At 40.1% G+C, this 27,838-nt stretch overlaps 1 protein-coding gene across 2 annotated transcripts in view; it reads left to right on the top strand.

Moving 5' to 3' along the window:
- Positions 1 to 27,838, top strand: part of LOC111148421 (erythrocyte membrane protein band 4.1 like 4A) — a 251,739-nt gene that overhangs the window by 99,251 nt on the left and 124,650 nt on the right. For both annotated transcript variants that reach the window (XM_022504948.1, XM_022504949.1), the window contains exon 2: positions 5,501 to 5,605. In XM_022504948.1, the coding sequence (XP_022360656.1) occupies positions 5,501 to 5,605 (105 nt within the window). The remainder of the gene's footprint in view (positions 1 to 5,500; positions 5,606 to 27,838) is intronic.

Below are 27,838 nucleotides of genomic sequence, written 5' to 3'. Positions count from 1 at the left end.
GTTGTACTTCCATCCCTAGGATAAACTGTTGGTATTCATGATATTTTGAGTATACCATTGGACCCAATTTTCTGCATTCCTAGGATTTTTACCGAGGACCCTGGCATGGCTCTTAGGTCCAAACGTACACAATTAGTGTTTCTGTGGGGCAAGGGAAGGGAAGCCAGTGGATTGCCTGGGTGCTTCCCTTTAGTACCTCAAGGATGCTGGGAAACCTGGCTTAGGAATCAGTCATCACTGCTCCCTGTCCCATTTGATTTCACCTCTGCGTGCCTCTGCTGTTGGACACCCTACCAATGGGAGCCATTGTCATGAATGAATTCTCAGGTCTTCATCTGTCTTTGCATCACTTGCTCAGAAGTCAGAGTCCTTGGCTGAAACCAGGTTATGTTCTGTGGCTCAGCTGCCAGGAGTTGGGGTATAGTCTGTTTCCTGCCTTTATGAAGACGCACAGGGTGGGGGATTCTTTCCAAGTAGGGAGGGGGTTTGATAGTACATACCTAGAATGAAAGAACTAAACTAGAAAATTCTTCATGAAGAATATTTGACATTAGAAAGTCTTTTAATTTAACTCATAGATGAGTACATGATTTTTGTCCTTTCAGATTCCCATAAATGACTTGATAAAATTATTACCCACTCTTAATTTAAAAATCAAAACAGAATAAAACAAAACAAAAGCAAAAAACCCAAAAAATAGGACTAAAAGGAACCTTCTATTTGATAAAAAGTAGATACAAGGGGTACAGAGCAGCCGGTATACTTAGTGATGAAATTTTAGAAGCAATTACGTTACAGTTATGAAGAAGATTGGGATCATGTTATCACAACTACCAGTCATCCTTTGGTTGAGGCCCCAACTAATGCAGTAAGGAAAAGAATATATGGAGGAGGAATTTGGAAAAGAAAAAACTAGAACAACTTACTATTGGTAGACAAATTCTTTTCACTGATACAAGTTTAGCAAGATGGCTGTGAATAGACCAATGTGGAAGAATTAATTGCTAATATGTTAGAAATCAGAAAGTATGATAAAACCACAATAAAACTATAAAATGGCTATGAATAAGCATATGTTAGTTTTCTGTTGCTGCATAACAAATTTCTGCGAATTAGTAGCTTAAATCTATCTACCCCTATTTATTATCTTACCATTCTGTAGGTCTGAAATCCAGGATAGAATGGCTGGGTTCTGTGCTTAATCTTAGAAGGCCAAGATCAAGGTGTTGGTTATCAGAGTCCTTCTTTGAAGGCTCTGGGGAAGAATCTGCTTCCAAACTCAGGTGGTTAGCTAAATCCAGTTTTTGTGGCTGTAGGACTGAGGTTCCCATTTCCTTACTTGGAGTCTACTCTAGCCCCTTGAGGGTGCTAACATTGCTATCTCAGATGCTCCCTCCATCTTTCAAGTGGCAAGGACCCGTGGAGTTGTTTCTATGCTTTGAAAATCTTTGACTTACATTCTGCCTGTTTCTGTTGATGGAGAAAGTGTTTTGCTTGTTAGGGCCCATGTGATTGGGTCAGATCCACTCGAATGATCTCCTGATATTAAGGCTAACTGTGACCTATAACATAACACAGTCATAGTATTGACAGTTCATTTTATCAGCTCTAGGGATTAGAACAGGATTTATTTTGGGGGAGAGGGCACTTTGTAAATTTTGCCTGCCATAAAGTTTGAGTAGAATTTTGTAAGACCTACATGAAAAAAAGGATAAAACATCCTTGAAGGACATAGGAGAAAACCTTATGTTTCAGTTTGTAAATATCCTGTCATTACGCCCCAAGTCATCCAGTCTATCAGTTTAATTCCAGTCAAAACTCCAATAGAGTTATTTATTAAATTAGCAAGCTGAATATCATCCTTAATGGGGAAAAATAGAGAGCTTTTTCCCTAAGGTCAGGAATATGACAAGGACGTCCACTCTCACCTCTTTTATTCAACATTGTCCTGGAAGTCCTAGCCACAGCAGTCAGACAACAGACAGAAATAAAAGACATCCAAAATTGGTAAGGAAGAAGTAAAACTTTGACTATTTGCAGATGACCTGACACTGTGTATAGAAAACCCAAAAGACTCCACCAAAAAACCTGCTAGAACTGATAAACAAATTCAGTAAAGTCAGAGGTTACAAATCAGTGTACAGAAATCTGTTGCATTTCTGTGCACTAATAATGAAGCAGCAGAAAGAGAAATTCAGAAAACATTTTTGTTTTTAATTACACCCCAAATAATAAGATACTTAGGAATAAACTTAGGAATAACCAAAAAGGAGAAGGACCTGTACTCTGAAAACTATAAAACACTGATGAAAGAAATTGAAGGTGACACAAGGAAATGGAAAGATATTCCGTGCTCATGGAGTGGAAGAACAAATATTAAAATGTCTATACTACCCAAGCAATCCACACATTTAAAGCAATCCCTATCAAAATAACCAATAACATTTTTCACAGAACTAGAACAAAGAATCCTAAATTTGTATGGAACCACAAAAGACCCTGGATAGCCAAAGCAATCTTGAAGAAGCAAAGAAAAGCTGGAGGCATCACAGTCTGGACTGCAAGTTATATTACAAAGCTGTAGTTATCAAAACAGTATGGTGCTGGCACGTAGATACCTAAATCAGCGGAATAGAATAGAAAACCCGGAAAAAACCCCACAATTATATGGTCAATTAATATTCAGTAAAGCAGGAAAGAATATACAATGGAAAAAAGGGCTCTTCAACAAATGGTGTTGGGAAAACTGGACAGCAACATGCAAAAGAATAAAACTTGACCACTTTCTTACACCATATACAAACATAAATTGAAAATGGATTAAAAACCTAAATGTGTGGCGCCTGGGTGACTCAGTGGATTAAGCCTCTGCCTTCAGCTCAGGTCATGATCTCGGGGTCCTGGGAACAAGCCCTGCATCGGGCTCTCTGCTCAGCGGGGAGCCTGCTTTCCCTCTCTCTCTGCCTGCCTCTCTGCCTACTTGGGATCTCTGTCAAATAAATAAATAAAATCTTAAAAACAACAACAACAAACCCTAAATATGAGTCCTAAAACATAGGCAGTAACCTCTTTGACATTGGCCATAGCAACTTTATAGATATGTCTCCTGAGGCAAGGGAAACAAAAGCACAAATAAACTATTGGGACTATATCAAAATAAAAAGCTCCTGCACAGGGAAGGAAACAACCAAACTAAAAGACCTACAGAATGGGAGTGGATATTTGCAAATGACATACCTGATAAAGGGTTACTATCCAAAATATATAAAGAACTTACACAACTTAAAAAAAAAGCAAATCTAATTTAAAAATGGGCAGAAGACCTAAACAGACATTTCTCCAAAGAAGACATACACATGGCCAACAGACATATCAGGGGAATATAAATCATAACTACAATCAGATATCACCTCATACCTGTCAGAATGGCTAAAATCAAAAACACAAGAAGCAACAGGTGTTGGCAAGGATGTGGAGGAGGGGGAACACTCTTGCATTGTTGGTGGAAGTGTAAACTTGTGTAGCCACTGTGGAAAACAATATGAAGTTTCCCCAAAAAGTTAAAAATAGAGCTACCTTACAATCCAGCAATCATACTACTGGGTATTTACCCAATGAAGCAAAAAATACTAATTCAAAGGGATATATGCACCCCTGTGTTTATTGCAGCATTACTTACAATAGCCAAACTATGGAATCAGCCCAGGTGTCCAATCAGTAGATGAATACGTAAAGAAGAGGTGGTATATATACATAATGGAATATTTTTGGGTGTTGGAGCAAAGGAAGGAGAGAACGAATCTTCAAGGCAGAGAACACCTGACCCAAATGCCAAGAAATGCAGTTGGTTAGTAGGTAGATGATAGAGCACCTACTTTTATAAGTGTCAGGAAAATGCAAATTAAAAGTTAACCTCTCCTCTCTTTTTTGTTCAGTCAGATGGGGAAAATTTTGCTCGAGAGAATTTGTTGGCAAAGGTATGGGGAAATGTACTTTCATTGAGTAAATTGTAATGGTCTTTTTGGCAGTGCCCATTATAGTTTGAAGTATACGTATCCTTAGAAAGAGTAATTTTCTTTCCACATTTTTACCCTAGCTAAACGTGTAAGTACATGAGCACAAAGAAATATTGACTGGATGTGGCATTGTTAGTATAGAACATGTCCCAAACCAAAGGTCCATCACGGAAGGTGTTTTTGTTTATGAATTTTCCACTGGATTTGGAAAAAGACACCAATTAAGTTTAACCAAGGTAATTTAGTAGAAGGAAACAAAAATACCTTTGGGATTTGTAACAAGAACAGTCTTCTCTCAGTGTGTGTCTTTATCACCTCTCATCCATTTTACAATGCATTTATAGATTTTATTTATTTATTTGACAGACAGAGATCTCAAGTAGGCAAGGAGGCAGGCAGAGGGAGAGGGGGAAGCAGGCTCCCCACTGAGCAGAGAGCTTGATGCAGGGCTCGATACCAGGACCCTGAGATCATGACCTGAGCCGAAGGCAGAGGCTTTAACCCACTGAGCCACCCAGGTGCCCCATTTTACAATGCATTTAATCAAAACATCTCCCTTATGTCACAACTCATTTCCTAAAAGCAGTGCAATACTGAGTACTCTCCATATACAAGTAAACGAGTGATGGTAATTCTCTGGGGAAAACCACAGCTGAAGGAAGCCCTACTTCATTAATGCAGTGTGTGACTTCTTGGGGACTTCTGCTCCCCTGCTGTACCTGCCTGGGTGGGGCAAGAGAAAGGAAAAGTCTGTATCAGTGGACCTCCGAAATGGATTGTTTTCAAGATTAATATGATATGTGAAGTAGTGCTTGCTGATTAAATGTTTATCTTCAGCTATGTGATAATTGGTAATTAATATATTAGATCTAATATATTAGATCCTAGAAAGCAGGGGAAATGTTCTCTTTACATCTCTGCTTATGTGAAAGAGATAAAGTAAAATTTCTTCACAAGGGCTTTTCAGAACATTAACTTGGGCAGCTTTAATCTGTGGATTTATTAGTTGAGGACTGAAAATAAAAGCTTTGGCTATTGTTATTTTAATTCTGTGTATCTTCTGTGTTGTGATAGTAATGCTGTAGGTGAAAATTGCTTTTTCAAGTGAAAGAACTGTGGGATTTTAACCAACACGAGTGGTTTTTGATGAATTCATCAGATGCTCTTCACATAAAAGATTATCTTTATTAAGATAAGAATTTTGTCCGGAAGACAATTTACAATCCCCTAAGAAAAGAAACTTATATTAATTAAAAACCCACTACAATTTAAAAATGGTTTTTTCAAAGGAATTTCTTTAATACATTTTACTTGCAACCCTGCTTTTCTTTGTAATTGAGGCAACACTCAAACAGGGAACCATGGGCTAATAAAATCATTTCCATTGTGGGTGAAGCTGAGAGAAGATGAGAGCTGTGACTATGTCCCACTGAGAAAGGTGAGACACCATGTTAAAAAAATAAAACTGTGAATTATTTTTGCAGAAGTCAACAAAAGGTTCTGTTGTCCTTGACCACGTATTCCGTCACATAAACCTCGTGGAGATAGATTATTTTGGGCTGCGTTACTGTGACAGAAGCCATCAGACAGTGAGTACAATGACTTCGTATTCAATTTTTCTGGTTATAAAGTTCACTCTCTCTCTGGCCTTTGCTGATGTGGTTTTAAGTAGGTAGTTTCTTTGTAACCGAAAATGACTTTGAAAGCCTCAAACATGTTTTTCCTTGCTAAAATGTTTAGCTTTTTTTTTTCCTCTTCTGCCAAAGATCTATATAGAGTGGCAGGATTTACAATTTATGTGTGTACTCCTCTTTGCAGAAGACTTCGCTGGTTTACATTTTTACAGCCGTATCATAGAGAGTACTTTTCATGTATACTGTTAGGAGAACTAAGTAAGCCAGGTAATGTGTTAGGAGGCGAGTGGCTAGTCTTCTGAAGGGACAGATACAACTTACTGCCTTTTAAGAAAATAAATGGTTAAAGAAAAAATACAGTGTGAAAAGGTGCTTATCTAAGCTTTAGAAGTTGGTAGAGTAATTACAAAAGAAATAAGTAGGAGTTTTCACTCATGAGCTTGATGGAGTAAGTAATAAAGGCAACCAAACTTTTGGTGTCTGGGGTCAGTCTTCATGAAGGTCTAACATCTTCCTAGCTGGTTGATTGGTGGAAAGTTTCTTAGTGAAGAAACTCACTACATTGGTTAGGGTAGATCCTATATGGTTATAAGGTTGAAAAGCTATTTCTTGGGTGGTGAGCAGAGGAAAAAGACTTTGGAGGTGGTTGTTTGGGGTATGAAAGGATATTATTCATTAGTGCCTTTTATTTTAGTCTAAGAAGGGTCTTAACCTCAGACACAGTCTTATTATGCAGAGTGCTTATATGCTTACCTTAAAAGTCCCATTTGACTTTTATTTTTCATGTTACTCAACTCGTTTTGGAAGAAAGATTTCCGCTTCTTCCTTCATCAGTTCTCCCAGCCTCCAGTGGATCATCTGGGATCTATTCAGTGAGGCACATGATTGTCTGAGTGGGCTTTTTCTGTCCCGGTCACAGGAATGTGCTAGGATGAGAAGAGACAGACAACTGGAATGCTATTGATGGTGATAACTTGTGATTTTTCCTGAGCTAGTTTCATAATCCGTTTTGTTTCACAGGAGGATTTCACAAAGCAGGAATAAAAAATTGGGTGTGTTGGTTAGCTTTACCTAGAAAGGAGTAGCTTTCTAAAGGCAAACGGTCATTAAGGCACACTTCAAAGAAAGGGAAATGGACATCTTCTGGGGTTCCCTGTATGGGCCATAAGTGAATACTGCAGAACTGTAAATCTACATTGAAAGATTAAATTGAAGGCTCTAGAAGCTATCTTGCATTACATTCATATTTTGAAAGAACATTTTTCTTAGTAGAGAATATTACTGTTTCCTGGTCTTATCTAGTATGTCAGACTTCGCCTGAAAGATTGACTGTCTTGCTAAAATTATATAGACCTTATCTCTCTCTCTCTCTTTTTTTTTTTGAAAATTTGCAAAGGAAGAAAATATATGAAAAGTCAGACAATCTCAACTGAGCCACCCAGGCACCCTGCCAGAGAATTTCAAACAATGGCCTGTATCATTACAAAAAGAATTAGCAGTTGGTATTGATTCAGAGTTTTCTAGGGTTTATATTAAAACCAAAAAAATTTTTTTTCTCTTAACCTTATTCTTAAGGGTCTGCATTTGTGGTGTGTTTGCAATGAAGGTTTTGGAAGTAACCACATTACAGTTAGAAGGAGAAAGCTCTTAAGTCATGTTTTTTTTTTTTTTTTTGATACTGTAAGAACACCAGGTATGTAAATCACATGAAAAAAACATCTTTTTGCCCCCTGAATTTAGTTATTTCTAGTGAATGAAGATAAAATAGAGGTGATTAATAAACATTCCTTAGTCTTTTCATGCTCAAGTGTATGGTCTGATTGTCTTACATGTATTTTTAATTGTAGGAAACTATAAGGAGGTTATGAAAATTTGCCCCTCCTTTAGATAATTGTTTCATCAAAGTATACTGGAGGGCTGATAGTGTATCTAGGTAGAAAATGTGATTCCTTTACTGATTTGCTTCTCTTGGGTATTGAGGCAGAACAAAGGATTTCTCTTGGGGCAGTAGCTCTGGCAGGTTCTTCATTCCAGGCACCCACCCAAGGCTCAACTTTATTTCTAGGGAAATTGTTGATAAACCCAAATTCCTATTTCTGTGTCTTCTATCTGTGTTAGTAGGAGCAGGTCTACATAGACCTTACTTACTTAAGGCAAACATTTAAAGAATAACTCTATGTTAGAATGGCACAGGACACAAAAAATGGAAAAAATTTTATCTTTAATGATTTCTAGGAACTTACCTGAATTATAATCCATTAGATTGGATTTTGTGTATTGCTTTGCTTTTTCTGCATCAAAATATTTACTTTTTTTCCCCCAAAATATTTACTTTTAAGAGGGAATGCTTTGTAACAATCTTTAAAATAAGTAAGATCCACATGGAAAAGATTTTGAGGCCCTAAGAGGGACCTCTTAGGTCAACTCTTAAGGCAAATAAAGAAAGAAAGTGGGAGAAGGAGCTGGGGGTAAAAGGGAAGAAAGATGAAGATTAAGAAGAGGTGACTCACATACCTCAGTGAGGAGCCCTAGACTCCCTCCCTCCCTCCCCTTGACAGAGGATCATGCCTTGGGGCCATGCCTAAACTGGGTGGGGGTGGACTGGGAGAGCATGTCCCTGGGGATGCATGGACCTCACATAGCAGGGAACTTGTCTGTCCTGGAGGAGCAGGGTAACCCAGAGGCTGGATCTAGACATGTCGTCATCACCACCATCCATCACCATCCTTGTCATTAGTGCACCAGAAACTGTGGAACCTTTTCCATATGTTGTCATTACATGCTCAAAACAGCTGTGCAAGCTCAATATTATTATCCTACCATCAGAGATGAAGAAACAACGCTGAAAAGGTTAAGCCACTTCCCAAGCTCCTGTAGCCATGAAGTATTAGATCAGAATTCAAACCCAGGTCTTCACATCTCCAAGAATGTCAACTACTATAATATCCTGACTTGAATGCATGTAAGATGGAACGGTTGTGCAGACTGAGGATACTTAGGAATTCTCTTTCTGTGCAATTTACATACTTAAGGTTTGTTGAGAGGAGTTAAATAGTATTTTCCAACAAACAGACTTCTCAGATTGACCTGGGGCAAGAGAGTTTATTTAGGCCTTTGTGTATGTATGCCTTCATGCGGTCTTTCAGTAACAACACAAAGAAGACCTAATATGGGCAGGCCCTGTGCTAGAGCTTCCTCTGTTTTTCACATAGTCTCAGGAATTCTGGGGAAAGGGAATTTGCTGCGTGGAATATTAAACATGCAAGTTCTATCAAACTATATTTCATAAAACCAAGTCCTGGGAAATTCCTGCAACAAATGCATTGAGTTAGGTGTTACCTATGTGTACAGAGTAACAGCTAGGCAGAGCTAAACCTTGGTAAAGCAAACCGCTCTCCAAAGAGTGCAGTTGATTCGATTTGGAACGCTCTGGGCACCGTAATTGCTTCACTTTTCAGGTAAGGTTTGTAAAAGGACCTCTAGGAAGTAAAAACATTCCTTCCTGAAGACATGCTTACTGAGACTGAATTAACCCAATGCTGCCTGTGTTAATTTAGGCTTAATTGTAGAAAACAGTCCCTTAAAGATGCACAGTGGGATTCACATACTTGGGGTTCCTTTTCCTAAAGACACAGGGAAGAGCACTTAGCCTGGGCATACAGCCTACTTTCTGCTCTGCTTTGGCCTGTGTCATCCAGCTTCTTTCTTGATCCAGGCTGGTCTGTGCAGGGGATATAGCTCTTCCCTCCCCCCACCCAGGGTCTTGGTTCAATTGAACAGAAAATTCCTAGCCTCGGTTTAAGGTAGATGAGAGGGATTACAAGAACACACATGAGAGTCAGAAAAACCCAGATTTATTGAAGGACCCTACCACTTACTAGTTATAAATATTTAAAATTCTCTTAAGTACTCACCATTGATCTAGAACAGCAGAACTTCCAAAGAAGTTAGCTCTCTCTAATATGTTCTAGGAGTGCCTGTCATTGATTTCATGGCTAGCTCACCTTCTCATTCTCTGCATGTGGTGTCTGGCTCAGCAGCTCACATTGGTGTGTCTTTGCCTTGAATGGGTTCCCAGCCTTCTCTTGGCTTAGCATCCTAATCCCCAGGACCTGTGAACGTCACCTTACATGGCAGAAGGGACTTGGCAGGCGTGATTAAGTTAAGATCTTGTATAGAGGGATCATCCTAAATTATTGAAGCAGAGTCAATGTAATTAGAAGTCTCCTTATACATGACAGAGGAAGGCAGGAGAATCAGAGAGAAGGAAATGTAACAGTGGAGGCAGAGGTCAAAATCATGTGATATCTGGAAGGGGGCCTCGATCTAGAGGATGAAGGCAGCCTCTAGAAGCCAGAAGAGAAAAGGAAGTAGATTGTGTCCTGGAGCTTCTAGAAGAAATACAGCCCAGTGTTTGGGCTGCTCTAACAAATCACCATAGACTGGGTGACATGAACAAGAAAGATTGATTTATCATACCTCGGAGTCTGGAGACCTGAGATTAGAGTGCCCGCATGATTGGGTGAGAGCCGTCTTCCAGGCTGTGGACAATCCAATTCTCCTCGTAATGTCACATGGCATAAAGGGAGGGAGTTAGCTCTATGATCTCTTCTTGTAAGGGCATTAATTCCATTCACGAAGACTCTACCCTTGTGACATAATTACCTCTCAAAGGCCACACCTCCAAATTCCAACATACTAGGTATTTGGATTAGGATTAGGGTTTCAACATATGAACTTGGTGGGGAAGAGCACAAACATTCAGTCTTTTGTATCCAGAGAGACCATCTTGGACTTCTGACCTTCAGAATTGTAAGATGATAAATTTCTGTTGTTTTAGGCCCAGATTATGGTAATTTGTTACAGCTGCAAAAAGAAACTAATACACCTGGTTACAGTGGGAAGCATTTTATTTTTGCTTGCTTAGTGGAAATATAAGGGCTTTCTTGTTTCGATTTACCAATTAGGAAGAAACCTGAAAGAGGGTTATTTCCCCTGGGTAATAATAATATACATCCTCCTGTAGATAATCAGGATTTTTCCATGATTAGGGTGGCATGTGCGTCCCCAGATGTCAGCGAGCAATATTAGTTGCTTTTTTTAAAGGATGAGTTAGGTTCCTTATTACGAGAGAGGGATGATGAGATCTGTTCATGATAGGCAGGTGAATTGAAATTACAGTTTAGACTTCTTTAAGTAATTGGATGAATGTGAAATTACTCTGAGGTTGGCAGAAACTTGAGCCACCTTTTGGGTGTTCTGAAGTTGCTGTCACTGGAACGTGCCGGCGTGGAGCCAGAGAAGTGCCATTGGAGTCACAACACGAGTCTGAGGCTGAATGTTCAAGTTACTTAATTTTTCTGAATGTTGAGAAGAATAATGCTCCCCTCTTGCCACTTCTCAAGATTGTTCCAAGACCGAATTAGAGAAAATGCGAACGCTCTTTGTAGATTATAAGGTGTGGGATCTATAGAAAGCCTTTCACGTTGAAGCTAGGATGGAGGAAAATACTGCTGGTGATATTTTTTTAAGGTAGAGGAGGGAAAGGAGGAAACAGTCTGGAGGGTAGAAGAGACAAAATCAAGTAAGTTTCAGACTCTTTAAGACCTCTGGAAATTTTTGAAGATGAGTCTAATTGATATTGAAAGCAGTAATGAGGAGAAATGGGATATCCTAATATTCTCATTTTAAAATGAACAATTATCATGTCTTACTTTAATGGGAGAAGTTGGGGCTCCTTTACAAATTACTCTTTTGAAGGCAGAAGTTCAGTATATAGAGCTTTTCTCAGAATATGGAATTCAACCTGGCTTTGAGAAGATGTTGGATCTTTTGCCCTAGGACTTAAAAGGTCAAAGGAGGGAGATGTGTAGCACAGAGGTGGAGCCAGCTTGTGAATATCCTCTTCCCCCTCCCCCAGGGAACTCTTCTTTTGCTTCATTGAGACAACACAAATGATCAGATGGTCTCTTCCCAACTTCTTGATCCTCCAGACACACCCATGGTCACTGCTTTCCCATCCTTCCTTCTTGCACAATGGAATAGCCCCAGGGTCTCAGACCTGGATCTTATCACCTTTTTTTTTTTTTTTTTTGGTATCTCTAGACCTCTCCTTTTCCCCCCTTCCTTTCCTTCAGGGTTTGGGCATGCTCACATCTCTACTATTTAAAACCACCCTTCCCCCACTCCCAGGCACTCATCTGTCTCTGGCCATATTGACTCCGTCACACCTAACCTTCGGGAAGCATTGTTTAAGTTCATTGTCTCTACTTCTCAAAAATTCTGTTCATTCCTAAACTTCTCACAGTTCAGCTTTGATACTTATCAAGGCACTGAAGCTATCCTCTGGGTCTGTAATTGTTAAATACAAGTGATAGTTCAACCCTTATCTTTCTTGACCTTAGGGTTGAATTGACCCTTAATGACTCACTTCTTGAAATTTCATTTTGCTTAAAAAAAAAAAAAAATCTCGTTTTGCTCTTATGACAACACATTCTCCTGTTTTCCACTTTTCAAGTTTTATTCTCATTATTCCTGTTCAGTCTTGATCTTTTCCTTCGCCTCTTCCTAAAAATGGTGGTGATATGATTTTGTCAATGATTTTCTAACGTTCTAACTGGTTACAGGCTCACTTGTTTATTTATATGACTAATTCTGGCACTATTTGTCTCTGAAATAATTTCACTAATAATATAAAATAAACCGTGTATATATTTGTATCCTTCTCTCTGTCCCCAAATACTCAGAGTATTACTGAGCAAAAATGATCCCCATTCACTGAGCACCAGCAGACAGGCTCTGCCATGTATAAATGGTGTTCTTTGCATATTGATTTACTGTATTTTGCAGTGTGAAATTTACTTTCTGTAACTTTATGTTCTGACAAATATCCATAATGATTGATAAGATGTGATTGTTTGTTGCAAAGAAAGACAGGAAGTTGGTCATGCTGGACTATTATAGATTAAAACTTTTATAGTCAAGACATGGAAACAATTCAAGTGTCTATCAGTGGATGAACAGTTAAAATGTGAGTGCATATATTTATATCTATGTATAGATGTATAGTATTTATTGATTATATATATAATATGTATATAAAATTGAATATTGTATAGCTGTAAAAATAAGGAATTACTGTTTGTGACAACATGGATGGCCCTTGAGTACCTTATGCCAAGTGAAATAAGGTAGAAGAAGGCAAACACTGTATGATCTTCCTTACATGTGGAATCTAAAACACAGAGGGGCACCTGGGTGGCTCAGTCAGTTAAGCCTCTGATGCTCCGGTCATGATCTCAGAGTGCTACTCACATCAGGCTCCATACTCAGCAGGGAGTCTGCTTGACAATTTTCTCTTTTCCTCTCCCCTCCCTTGGCCTCTCTCTTTCAAACAAACAAACAAACAAATAAATAAATAAATAGATAAATAGATAGATAAATAGATAAATAGATAAATAAATAAATAGATAGATAAATAAATAAATAAAATCTTTTAAAAAATAACATAAAAATAGAAAACAGAAACAAAATCCAAGCTCATAGATACAGAGAACAGACTGGTGGGTTGCAGGGGTGTGGGGGAGTGGAATGGGTTAAGGTGGTCAAAAGGTGAAAACTTAAGTTATGAGTTCTGGGGATTAATGTACAGCATGGTGACTATATTTATTAATATTGTATATTTGAAAGTTGCTAGGACAGTGGCTCTTAAAAGTTCTTATCATAAGAAAATAGGGTGATGGTTGTTGACTTACTGTGATCATTTCACAATATGTGTATCAAATCATTATATTGAATACCTTAGACTAATATAATGTTATATGCCAATTATGTCAATAACATTGTGGGAAAAAAACCTTGTACTATCTGAAATGTCTTCAAGCATCTGGTAGGGAAATAGAGGTCAAAGATCAGGAAGCAGATTTTCTTCAGTACACATCTGACTTTAGAAAGAGTATCATAAACAGTACAGCAGCCTGCGAGGACTGACAACAACACATCAGTGGTACCTGGGAAAAAAACAAACAAACCTTGAGAAACTATGGCTGGAGGCTTTTCAGGAGTCCAGGGGCCTGGCATGGAATGCCAGAAGCACCTTCATAGAGACCCCTAGCCCGGAGGCTCTCATTTTCCTGCTGTTAAATATGTCATTCTTTATACTTAATCTCATCTGCTCCATGGTTTAAATTTCTATCTAAGGCCCAAATGATCCTCAAAGGACTTTTGACATATTGACCAACCCAGACATCTCAAGAGGCATTGTATTGTGTAAAGAATACAGGCTTTTCATCCAGTCTGTCTCGATTCATACATATTCCTTGGGAGAGCTGTGTGGCATGGGGTGAGTCTCCTAACTTCTCTGTGCCTCAGTATCCCCATTTATAAAGTGGTGATATTAATAGTACCAAGTTCGAAGGGTGGTAGTAAGGATTAAAGGAGTCTATAGAAAACATGTGAAACTGGGCTGCAAACTGGTGGTAAGTGTAATAGTAATGTCAGCTCTTACTCAGTACTTGGATGTCCCTCAGGTGGTACCCACAAATGCAACATGTTCAAACCTGAAATTACCATCTCACCCTGCGGACCTGTTCTTATTAAAAGAATTGTCTTGAAAGTCGTGCTTTTCCAGAGTTTTTTTTTAAAAAAAACTATGTGCTTGTGTTGAGAATTTTAGGTCAAGAATAAACATTGGATCATAAGTTTAAATAGATGCAAATTTGGGGTTTATAAATACTGACATTGTAAAAATCCATCACATTACTTTTTAAATTTTTTTGGTTTAACAAACGTTTACTTCTCATATCCATCAAGTCCATTGCAGGACAGTGGGACTCTCCACAGAACATCTGCTCTCCATGTAGGGCACTCAGCATTCCACAGTACTTTCAGTTTCTGACCCCTTTTTCTGTATGGTCTTCTATGACTGAGGCAGGAAGAGCACTCGAGTCTTGTACCAACAAATAAAGGCTTCAGCCCAGATGTCACATTACTCTTAAGTGTATCCAGTGAATCTATACAGCATAGCAATTTTGTACTCACCAGCCTTTAAAAAAATAGATTTGAACAAGCTCTTCATCAGAAGTCAGAAATTTTTCTTTATTCCTTTTATCTCCTTAAACTGGAATTCTTTTTCACTTTCTCCCTAGAATTTTCTTCCTATATTTCTATTAATAAAATATATTTATCCATAACAGTATCTTACATACACATTGAAATTTTAAAAGTGTACTTCATGAGACCTTCAGGCTATAATTGTTACTGAGCCATAATAGTAGTTTTTATTACCATGGTCATCATTATATAATTAAAAGCAAAATATGCATTCTAATAATGACTAAAAATAAAAAGTGAACATTTATTGGAGATGTTTCTCTTAATGAAATGGATGGGTTTTTTTCTTCTTGATTAGTCCATGTACCCCTTGTTGATTATTCCTGGAGTGAGCTGGGACTCAACAATTTTATTTTATTTTTATTTTTGTTTTTTTGAAAAATATGCACTCTTGAGCAACCTTGTCTGCTACAAAAGGAAGATAGAAAAGAAAGGGATTTTATTCAATTTCTTTATTTCCTTGAACTCCTGACTTACATGCCAAAAATCTCATGATGTTCCTGTGAGCTGTGATTTCTCAGACCGCTCTTTGGGTTCTCTTTCAGTTTAGTTGAAAGCAGTGAATTCACTTGACTTACAATTTGTTGATTGTTATAGTAATTCAATTTTATAATTTCTGGGAAGTGTATTAAAAAATGCTTTACTATGATTTATCAAAAGAGTGTTAGCTATGTTTTTTTTTTTCTCTTTTACTTGGAGGTGCCAGATTTCATCCAATTTAGTTGGAAAGGATTAGGAAAATTAAAAATTGCTAATTTTAATGCACATTTGCCAATGCAAGATTTTTGATAAAATGCCTTTATCTAATTATGTACTTTATATTTTCATCAGAGTCTTGAAGCTGCAGATTTAGTTCATTCAGTTTATGGAAAACATCCAACATAGAATTCTTTGGTAAAGCTAGTCATTGCCAAACCACCCAGCCAAACCAGTTGCCTTCTGTCTTTTGTCAATTTAAATAAAAATGTTAACGTGTTCTAGAAAAGCGTTTTGCTTTTGAATTTTATTTGAGATGGGTAGACAGATGAGAGACAGTGTTTTGTCACTTAGATGAGGCAGGCTTTCCAAGTCTTTGTTTTATTCTTATGGGGATCTTCATGAGTCTTGTATCATAGTTGGAAGGTGGAAATTGCTAGATAATTAAACAAAAATCATCATTTCCTCTGCTGCCCCTACTCCATATCTGACAATCAGGCAACTCAACTGCAGACCAAAATACCATTCTTCTGTCAACTCACTTAGTGCTTACAAGAAATAGGTATAGTGTAGGAAAACACATAATTTATAGTTTCTTTATTAAAGTCAGCTTTGCTAATACTGGTATTTAAAAATGTTGCCATGTTTGTTCTCCTGGGATTTTTCATGCCCTGGGGCAATGCACCATGGAGAGATTGAAATAGGTGAGAGCTGGGTGTGTTTCTGCTTTAAATTGGGAAGGGGTGGACTGTGCAAAGGGAATGCAGTGGAAGGGAGAACTAGAATGGCAGCTCAGTCTTAGGCCTGTTCTTAGGTAGATCAGTCCCAGGAAGGAGTGTATATGGAAGCTGAGGGTCTGGGAATTCAGCACCTCATAACTACCTGTTACCTGTTTCCCTTTGGGAAATCCTCATATGTGATTCCCTGAGGTGCCTGGATCCACACCTTGTCATCGCTGCCTCCCCTCATGACTAACCAGTCCCCAGGCCCTTTCCATTCTGCTGCTTAACAGAGTGACTGTATAGCTGACCACCCAAGCCAGGATGCTTTGGAGAGTGGAAAGGGCCACAGTGACACCTATGCCAGGATGACAGTAGTGAACAGGATTTATGGTCACCTCTCAGCCTCTCCAGAATCCACCTCCATCTCTGAATTCTAGTTCTAGAATCTCTAGAATTCAGCACATGAGCTTGCATTTCTGTAAAAGCTTTCCAACCTGTCTTCCTGCCTTGGCTCACGCTGCCTGCAGTGTTTGCCACACTGTAGATGCAGTCTTCTTTCAGAACATCAATTTTAATGATGTCTCTCCTCTGTGGCTTGCAATTTTCTAACGGATTCCTGAGGAAAAATTCTGGAATTTCTTTTCTATTCTTTTTTTTTTTTTTTTTAAAGATTTATTTATTTATTTATTTATTTATTTATTTGTTTATTTATTTATTTATTTTTATTAACATATATAATGTTTTATTTGCCCCAGAGGTACAGGTCTGTGAATTATCAGGCTTACACATTTCATAGCACTCACCATAGCATGTTTATTTTAGAGAGAGAGCATGACTGAGCACAGGCTGAGTGGGGAGGGACAGAGAGACTGGGACTGGCTCAGGGTTTATCTCCCAGCCCTCAAATCACCACCTGAGTCAAAACCAAGAGTCGGCCGCTTAACCAACTGTTTCCCCCAGGTGCCCTGAAAATTCTGGAATTTCTTAAAATGGGTTACAAGGTATGTGGCCCTTGGTTGCTTTTGAGCTTCTTCTTCTGCATTGTGGCTCCTCTCTCCACCCCTGCCCCAATCCTGCCCCAAACCATAGCCCCGGTATCTGTACAACTGCACAAGAACTACCGGCCACTCCCTCCCCACACACGTGTGCCAGAGAACGGAGTGAGCTCCTTGCCCAGCCTGAACACTCTGCTTGTGTTCTTCCCCTCTTTGTTTTACCTGGCGAAATCCTGCTCTTCCTTACCATCCCAGTGGACTTGTCTCTGGTGTCCCTTCCTTCCCAAAGCTTTCCCCTTACTTTTCAGAAACCACCTAGTCTTATTCCTGTCTCACATTACAAATATCGCATTATATATGCCGCTTCAGTAATATCCCCCACATGGGGCACCTGGGGGCTCAGTCTGTTAAGTATCAGACTCTTGATTTTTGTTCAGGTCATGATCTCAGGGTCCTGGGATCAAGCCCCTAGTTGGGCTCCACACTCAAGGAGTCTGCTTGAGGGAATTTCCGTCCTTCTTCCTCTTTCTCTCAAATGAATACATCTTTTGAAAAAAAAAAAAAAAAATCCCACTTGATGGGATTCTGCTTGAGAGAGGTGATGTCCTATGCCTCATTCTGTTAGGATCTTCTGCCGTTGGCAGCTGAGTGATCTGTGGTATTAGTGAACAAAAGAGCTCTCACCTAGACTGTGGCCCAGGCACATGAAGGTGAGGCCATGACAGTACCTCCCCATCTTGCCTTTCTGTGTCTGTCTCCTATCTCCTTGGTCTGCTGTTCTTTGAATTTATTGCCTTGCTGCTTTTGTGAAAGACTTTTGTTGTTCATTTTATCCAGATTTCATCCATATTAAAAAAACAAAAGCTTAACTGAGATGTTAGGCAGTTAGGTGGGACATGCGTGGGATCGTAAGGAGCCACGGATAGCTGATACGAGCGCGCTGGCAGCTGCTGGGTGCTGTTCAGAATATTATTCCGTAGTAATAGGTTGTGTGGTCGGGGTGGGGGGGAATCTGAGTTCAAGTCATGTCACTGGGAGCTGTATGGTTGTGGACCCCACAGTTTTAAAAACTCTGCCCCCATAAACAATATTTCTAACAAAACAGTAGCTTTTTCTATTTTTTTTTTTTTTTTTTTCAGTCGATGAACAGTTTCTATTTAGAAAGGAAAAGATGTTTTTCCGGGCTTATTTTCTGTTGAGAGTGGATCTGATCTCTTCTGAGTACAGTCATGTGACACATCTGAGAATTCAGGAGCCGACATGCTTGAAAGAACCCCGGGAACTGGGGAGAGTGAGGCTGCTGACCCGCCAGCTGCTTGGTGTGGCCTGCTTTCCTCCGTGTGTAGCACCTGGGGAGAAGCAGAACACGCTGCCCTTGTTCTTCACTTTCTTTGTTGTCTGTGTTGATGTTGACATGGTTTCAGAATTGCTTTTGAAGGACCTAGCTTTGTCTAGAGTCAGCTTCCTGGTGCATCCTGAACTTAATTCTCTTCCTTTTTTTTTTCCCCCTTCTCTTAAATAGTTGATTACAGTAGACACGAATGTGTCTTCCATGGGTCACGTATACTAAAATATTTTATCCCATAGTTTTCATAAATTTGTTGTTTACCAGGTTTAGGGATGTGAGGAATTGAATTGTCTTGTATAGAAAATTCTTTCTTCGTTAATGGCACCTAGTGCCCCCCCCTTTTCTTTCTTTCTTTTTTTTTTACCAAAAAATAGAATAAAAGGAGGAACAGTTGAAAATGATAAAGGTACAAAGTACGTTAAAACAAAACTATCAGAAATCATAGGAACCACAGCGTTAAAAATACACACACACACACACACACACACACACACACGTATATATGTATATGTACATATATATGCTTGTATGCAAAATAAAGTATGTGGCTATGTGGATATACTAAGTAGTTTCATCAATGAAACAGGCTTCCTGTGACCCACATCTTCTTAGTTGTGCAAGTGTGTGATGGGAATATTGCTGATTTCTTTACTAAAATCTTTTATTAAGTTAGACTGTTCTTCTCCCTGGTTAAATCAAAATAAACTACGCAGGATGGAATTTCAGACAGTTGATTGATTGGCTAATGAGAAAGCAGTGGTTTTAGAGTTAATGATTCTAGACATTTTCTTGATTATCATTGGAAGCTAGTTTTTTTTTTTAATTTAGAGTTGTGATACAAACCTGTGATAAGCTGACCTTGACTTGATTTTATTCTGAATCTTAAGAGGATTTTCTCCATGAATATAAAAAGATTTGATTGGTATGTTAGCCTACTTGATAAAATGTATTTTGTGTATTATTCTTCCATTATTTTGTCTTACATTTTATGAAGTTTCAAATCTGTTGCATGCTCTCAAAGCTAAAGTAACTAGGTTGTCTGTCTTTTGTGTGACTGAGTCCAGTGAAAGAGGTGCCCTGTAATTGTGCAAAGTCAGGCAGGTGATTTTGGGACAGGCAGAAGGCTAGACATACCCACATTCCCTCTTGGACTGTGAGTTTTGCTGTGCAAGTTGCTTTTTTTTGAGTTAATAAAAATAGGCCCTTTAAAAGCTAATGATATATAGAAGCTTAATGTTTTTTTCTTATAAGATACGTATCAGGAGGCACCTGGGTGGCTCAGTTGGTTAAGCGTCTGACTCTTGATTTTGGCTTAGCTCATGATCTCATGGTCATGAGATCGAGCCCTGTGTTGGGCTCCACTCTGGGTATGGAGCCTGCTTCAAAGATTCTCTCTCTCCATCTCCCTTTGCCACTCCCCCTTCTCACATGCGGGCGCTCTCTCAAAAACAAACAAACAAACAAACAAACAAACAAACAACAAAAAGACATGCATCCCTTTGGGGGTTTGTAGGGTATTTTATAGAGGATTTGTATTGAGGGAATTTCTTGTTTAAAATTCTTTAATGTTATATCCTTATTCTTATCAGCATCCCTGACTCAGGACTGTGAGGAAAGAAGAATATTTGCTGTTTCTCATCTCCATTTCAGTCATGCAGCAAATATTTACAGGGTGACCACTGTGTCTGAGGAACTAGAGTACAGTGATCAGCAAGAGACAAGAGTCTCTGTCTCAGGGAGCTGATATTCCAGACCGTACATATATGTTCAAATATCAGGTAGGGGGGCACCTGGGTGGAGGTTAAGCATGTGCCCTTGGCACTCGGGTCATGATCCTGGGGTCCTGGGATCCAGCCCACATCCAGCTCCCTGCTCAACAGGGAATCTGCTTCTCTCCTTTTGCCCCGCCCCCTGCCCCCCTACCCCTGCTCGCTCATTCTCTCTCTCTCTCTCTCTCTCTCACATGCTCTCTCTCTGTCTGAAGTAAATAAATAAATAAAATCTTTAAAACAACAACAACAACAACAAGCAAATGTCAGGTAGTGATGGATACTTGGGAGAAGGTGATGTGCCAGAATGAGGAAGCTACTTCCATTGGGTAGTCAGAAAAAGCATCTTGAATGGCAAGAAGGCAGGCAGAAGGAGCCAGCCAGGCAGCGGCCCTGAGGCAGGGACCAAAAATAGGAGGTGTTCCAGAACTGAAAGAAGACCACTGATGCTAGATCGTATGGAGAAAGAGGGTGATGAAGTGGGAATGGTAGGGTCTATCCGCAGCCTGGGGTAGCCTATAAAAGATGGCTCTCTGTTGAGAGTTTCATGCTGGGAAGATAGGATCTGAGAATAAGGAGCTGGGTGTTTTGTTTGTTTTGTTTTGGCTGGGGGGAAGGGAGCCAGTAGTTTTTTTTTTTTTTGGTGGGGGGTGGTGGATGAAGCTTAAGATACCCTGTGGACACCCATTTAGAGATGTCAGGGAACAATTAGAGTTCCTGAGAAACTAGCGTCACATTTAGGAATCCCTGGGATTCACAAGACTTTAGGGTTTTTGAGGTCACTGGTGAGAAATAGACTATAAATGCAGAAGGACTGGGGCAAGGCTGCCATGTGCAGCCATGCTCACTGTAAGGGCTCCACATCCTACTTACTTTGTCACCCCTGGAGCTGGCTTGGGTCCTCTGTGCCAAAGAACATGGTTAGTTAAAGCTGTGTTTGTGTACAGTTACTAGAACAGAGTTTAAACAAACCTTAGCTTAACCACCTGTATCCTTTAATTACTACACTTCCAGAATATGTCAGATTTAAGATTTTGTTTCAAGGTGAAATGATCCCATGGCCTGAATAGTGATGCCTTACTCACCCAGACGTTAGGAATGCGTGGGTGGCAACTTCAGTTATCTGAAATGTAGATGAAAATGACTAAAGAAGAATGAATATCTCCCGAGCTGACCAAAGTTATGTCTTAGAGTCCACTTGCAGGATTTAGCACTTTACTCATGGGTGTGTCCCCCCATACCTTGTTTATTTTCATTTTAGGAAATTGGAAAGGAAGAGAGAGGAGATTATACCCTTTGATGGGAAGAGTGTCAGCCAATTTGCAGAGAGGTTTTAAAACAGGACTCTGTTCTCTGGCTAAAAGTTACTTCTATTCTTCCTACATGTAAAATGCACGTATCCTTTCAAGGTCTCCCCGGATCTTATTTATTGTGACCCTGGAGGTCATACTTGAGGTACATGTTCTCCTCAAATTAGACTCTTTGGTACTGTTCTTTCCGTTCAACCCCTTGAGTATGGTTCTTCTTGATCTGAAGACTTGTGAATTAAAGGAGTAAGAAAGATAACCCATTCCTCTCCCCCACTACTAGTCAACACATTGGGTAGGATAATTGATGGAGACACTTCATTTAAAATGCGGTAACAGTCACCTGGCAGTCACTGGTCCATGACAGTTCTGAGATCCAGCCAGGCACACGGAGCCGTTTCTTTAATTAGATCTTGGCCTCACTGCCTAGGAGTGTTCACTGTGATGATTGGCTTGGCTGGGCTTTTGGTTCTGTTCTCTTGAGTTTTCCTTCCCTTTCCATAAAAAGTAGCAGGTATTAGCAGCTATGTAGTGTCCTCAGCCTACTTTTGCCCAAAGAATATCAGGGGTCTAGAGGCCTCTTTCCAGCATGTAGTGTTTCTATCCCTTTTAGCCCAAGCTGATTTAATTCTTTTAAAAAACATTGTGGATTTCTTATGAATCAATTTATAATCAGCTCTCTTAGACAAAAGCAACAGCCACAGACTTTGAAATAAAGTCTTCTGTACTTTAAATTCTTTGTGAGGCTTTTGGGGACAGGTGCCCTTACGATTCTAGGAGGAACTTTTGCTAGTTTGAGAGAATCGTATTTGATCTTTCTGAGGACTTAATAAAACTTTACAGTTACATCCGTGGTTTCCTGACAGCACTCTAGACTCAGTTTTCGCCCAGAAGCCATTTCTTAATTGTAGCACTGTTTGCCTCCTGATACATCTAGGGAAGAGAGAGGAGAGAATTTTATTTTCAACCCCAGTTAAGTCCTGGCTTCCTTATATTTAACAGTTCCTTTTCATCTTGTTGCTCTGCTCTTGGATTTTATTGGAGGCAGGAAAAGAAGCTAGTCGGCACTTTGAATGGTCGGCCTGTACATCTTCTTATCTGGATCATCCAGCTCATTAGGGACATCTTTTATTTTCCATGTTGCCAGAGGCAACAGCATTGCTAAACTCTCTGCCTTAGTGAGTAACGTCCTCTTTCTTCCTACTTCCAACAGCTTTCTCTTTGCTTTCCTTCAGGCCCTACCGGCAACCTCCTTGAGGCCCCGAAGCTTTCATTCACACTCTCCTTAAGGTCCTCCCTGCTGCCTCATCCAGAAACACAAGTAGAGAGTGAAAGGAATGAGGCCAGATCCTGCAGGGCCTTAGTAACCAGCATAAGGACTTGGGTTTTTACTTTGGGTGAGAAGAGAAACCAATGGAGGATGTTGAACAGAAGCATGAAGTGATCTGATCTACGTTTTAAAAGAATTCCTTTCAATGCACAGGCAAATGGAGGGATACCATTAAAGGAATTGTTTACAATCTCCAGGTAGACTTCAGTGACCTCTTGGATCTGGGACTGATGAGAATTTACCTGATTCTGTTTATATTTTCAACATAGAAGCCTACAGGATTTGCAGATGGACCAAAGAGATAGATGCTAAAGAGGTTTTGACCGGAGCCAATGGAAGAATGTTGCATCATGCATGGAGATGTGGGAGACTGCAGGAGAACAGGTTTTTCTAGGAGGTAGTTGAGTCCTCATTTTCCTTCTGGGCATGCAAAGTTTGAGATTCTAGTGGACATTTAAGTGGAGATGTCAGGTGGGCAGCTGGATTCAGGGGACAGTTGTGGTCTGGCCATGCATGGGGACTTGTCAGTACTTTGATGGAATTTAAAGCCATGCATGAGCCTTGATGTAAGATCTGAGCCTGGAGCGATCTAGCCTTTCTCCTGCTTACAGAGATAATGAACAACCAGCAAAGGACATTGTGAAGGTGTGTGTGGCAGGTAGGGGTCAGAAGAGAAGCCAGAGGAACAGGTGTCCTAGAAACCACATGACCAATGCATTTGAAGAAAGTGGGTGAAGACCCTGCATCCATCACTAGACTTAGCAGTAGGTGGTAGAGTGTGTTCTAAAGTAGGTTCAAGAGGGGAAAGAGCAAATATACTGCAGAATACCTGTTTTCCCCCCAGAGATTTATTTTAAAGTGTGGAAGTGAAATGGGCAGGTATAGGGGTTTAAAAAGGTGTTGTTTTTTGGTTGTTTGTTTTTAATCACAGGAGAAATATAGGCATGTATTGTGCTAGGAATGATTCTATAGAAAGGGAAACTTTCATTCTGGCTAGACAGCAGAAAGTTGCTATAAACGTGTTCCTCAGTTGATGAGAAGAGATGGGATTCATTGGAGCAGGGACCCCCTCATCCACAGTCATAGAAGACAGGACACTGCGCAGAAGTAGGCAGGTTTAGTAGAGGTTGTAAGACATGCACATCGTCTTCTGTTGCTTCAGGTCTCCGTGGAATAAGCAGGATCATCAACTTAAAGTGATGGGAGTGGAGGAGAAAGTGGGAAGGAGTTACCTAAGTTACCTAAGAAAAAAATGTGGTAGGATTCTCGGTGTCCCTTTGGGTTATTGATGATGAGTTTAAAGCCAGCCCATCAAGGGTGGTGCCCTCTGCATCTCCACTTCTCACCAGCATGGAGAAGGTGGGGAATTGTGGGGTTTTTTCGCTGGCTCTTCTGGAGGGAAGATTGCAGGAGAGAAAGGAGGAAGATGGAAAGTGACAGCTACAGTGGATTGTGAGGGAAGTGGGGAGCTGGGTGGGTATGGGGAGGAGGGACTGAGAAAAGCTGGTAGAATCACTGAATTCTGTGTCCTGGCAGAGTGGGAATTGTAGAGGGAACGAGGTGAGAAAAGAGGAGTTGGTAGTTGAGGGTTGGAATCTTGAAATTGAGGTTATACATTTACATCTAGACAATGCTCTGAGAGTGGCTTAACCTGAGGTTAATATGGTAGGGAGTTCAGTTCCTTGGATCTTCTGTTCTGTACTTCTGGGCAAGTTATTAGTGTTTCAGTTTCCTTGTTTGCAAAATGGCAATGCTACTAGTTCCTACTTCATAGAGTTATTCAGAGGATTGAAGGAGTAAATACATGCAAAGTCTTCAGAGGCACTCAGCACATGGTAAGCATTTAATAAGTGTTGGCTGTTACTGTTGTTTCTTCTTTCTTTCTTTCTTTTTTTTTTTTAATCATTATTTCTAGAACTCTTAGATTGGTGCCAGGGTCCATGGAGGAGAACCGAGGACCGGTCGCTGGGGCCAGTGTCACTTCATGCCGAGCCAGATGGTGGTGCAGTGGTACATTCGAATCTTCTTTAATTGAAAAATGAAGCCCAGTTATAACCCACACTCCCTGCACCCCCATGTAGACTGCCCAATGACAGGCCTTCGGTCTTGTTCCTGCGTGCATTAGTTCTGTTACGGTGGTTTTACCTGAGGATCTAAAGCTTCTGTGATTCATACCAAGGAGCAAATTAAAACCATGTCCTGTTAATGTTACTTAGAGGTCATGGGATCTGTCAACAGAGGCATTGGGAAAAGCACAAATAACTCTCACTCCAGTCCTGAGTTTCTTGGAACATATGTGCAAATTATGTTGAGTCCTATAACTCCCTAGGAATGAACTGTAGTGTCTTTTTTTTTTTTTTTTTTTTTTTTTTTTTTTTGAGACCTTTGTGGCTCTTTTGTCCCCTCTGGACGATCAGTTCTTTTTATACTACTCCCTTAGATCAAGAGATAGCTTTTTTTATACTGACAAAAACTATGTGTGCTTTTAAAGCCTTTTTTTGATCTCCAGGAAACGTTATTAAATATCATTGTAGCATTCTTAAATTCTCCAAAGGAGAATCAACATTACAGCCAGTGTGAAATAAGATACAGCAAAGCTTTTATGACTTTATGCTGCCCTTGCTTTATCTAAAAATTTGTGGGGCTTATTGTATTGTTAGAAGTGTAGGACACTCCAAAAGAACAGTTGTCAAATGAAAGGTTGTACTGTGAATTTAATATATATCTTTTGAAGGTTAGGATATTGATTTACTGGACAGTGTTAGAGTTTTAAAATCTAATTCTGAGCCTGTTACCTAGGACATTGATGAAACTGAGACATTATCAGCCAGGGTGGCTGAAAGACCCTCAGAGCATTTAGCCAAGACTGTCAGGGAGTCAGAAGGAACTTGTGCCTGTCTGTCAGTTCTTCCCAGGTTTCATAAGTGCTGTTATTAAGATTGACAGGACTGAAGAGGTAGGGACCCCTAACTGCTTGCCTCTTGTGCCCTGGCAAAGGGCCAGAGCCAAGGAGGGCTACTGTCTTGATTCCTTAGTGATTGGCTCTTGGGTTGTAGTCTGTTCACATTCTCCTGTGTTAGGAAGCTGTCAGTAGAAATCAGGAAGAGAGAGAGGGCTCCATTTTGGTTAATTGTTATCATCTTACAAAGAAGGATCTAATCTGTCTTGTGTGGTTATACAAATTATAGCATGTAAGTTTGAAATAGCACAGTAGGGGGAATTTAGGGGGAAAAGTGATTGAGAGACTTTTCTAGAGAATGAACTGCTTAAATGTTGAGACAGAATGAGAGACATGAAGCTGTCTCTCCATGTGACTGTCGAGGTAGGCAAGATGGCTTCATACAAAAGTATGTTTGAGAAAAGCCATTCTGCAGCCCAGCACCATAGTGGGCAGGGCTCTGCTCTCCACAGCTCCCTCTCCCCCCATCCAGGGCAGATAAAAAGACTGAATGGATCTTTCCTCTTTCTGGAAGTCCTCTATGAACTTGATTTCTTAACTGAATGTCTGTTAGCTATTGGGCAGCACTGATTCCAATGTAGTACTCAGCTATAAAGGACTTGCAGTATTATGTTCTGTGTTGTCATTTAAAAATGCATTTAAATTTTAAAAATGCAATTGCTTTATGAGCTGTTGAGTTGATAGACGTTATCTTCATAAGAATTTAAGGCTTTGTTCTCTGTTTCTGTATTTTGGAAAAGTTTTTTACTCATGGCCTGCTGTTTGAAGTTTCTCTGTTCAGCGATTCTTTCCTGCAATCACCCTGCAAAGCTAATGTTTTTTTTTTTTTTAAAGATTTTATTTATTTATTTGACAGAGAGAAATCACAAGTAGGCAGAGAAGCAGGCAGAGAGAGAGGAGGAAGCAGGCTCCCTGCTGAGCAGAAAGCCCGATGTGGGCCTCGAACCCAGGACCTGGGATCATGACCTGAGCCGAAGGCAGCAGCTTAACCCACTGAGCCACCCAGGCGCCCAAAGCTAATGTTTTTAGTCCATCATTTTATTATCTCATATGTAGTCATCTCATACACATTATTCTCTCACTTAGCATATTCTGTTGCAGTTCTATGTCTGTGTCTCCTGACACAGTGTGAGTGCCTCAGGGCTGGGTCTTTGTTTCCTCGCATGTCCCGGAACAGGGTCTGACAGGACATAGAAAGAACCTGTACAGTGGGTATTCCATAAATGTTGAATGAATGATAACCCAGGTTTAGAGCCTAAATACATTCTGGATGTGGGCCTTAAAACTGGGGTATTGTGTCGGGATGCCTGGGTGGCTCATTCAGTTCCTGAGCCTCTGGCTCAGGTCATGATCCTAGGGTCCTGGGATTGAGGCTGCCCCCCCCCCCCCCCCCCCCCCCCCCCCCGCTTCAGCTTCTTGCTCAGTGGGGAGTCTGCCTCTCCCCACCACCTTCCTGCCCCTCCCCCTGCTCCTGTGTGGTGAGCATGCTCTCTCTCTCAAATAAATAATTTCTTTAAAAGTGTTCTTGGTGAATTTTTTGTGCCCTTTTTATTTTTGGTTGTGGGGTAGCCGCCTGATGTATTTTGTGGCGCTCACACGTGTGCTGTGTTTGATTGCTTGTTGATAATGAGCCCTGACAAGGGCCATCAGAGTATGGCTGCTTGGTTCCAAGGTTCTTTCTCTCCCTTGGTTGAGTATAAGTGGGTTTTTCATTTTAAGATGTAAGCTTATGAAACTTGGTGGCTCACATTTATAATTTATGTTCTGGGGTATTTATCATTGTCTGACCTCTGTAACCCCTGGTTTCCATTTGGATCAAATGAGATTTGTGCATGGGAAGCACTGGATTGACGCCTCGCATATCTAATGTGAACTGCGCTGATTGAACAGCTTTTGACGATCCTGACTCCCTCTTTGGCTGCAGAATTGTAATTTCTAACTCATCTCAGAA

This window comes from Enhydra lutris, unplaced genomic scaffold (genome assembly GCF_002288905.1).
Source record: "Enhydra lutris kenyoni isolate GAN:26980312 unplaced genomic scaffold, ASM228890v2 scaffoldscaffold19, whole genome shotgun sequence".
Taxonomy (NCBI): domain Eukaryota; kingdom Metazoa; phylum Chordata; class Mammalia; order Carnivora; family Mustelidae; genus Enhydra; species Enhydra lutris.
This window is presented reverse-complemented; position numbering and strand designations above follow the sequence as displayed.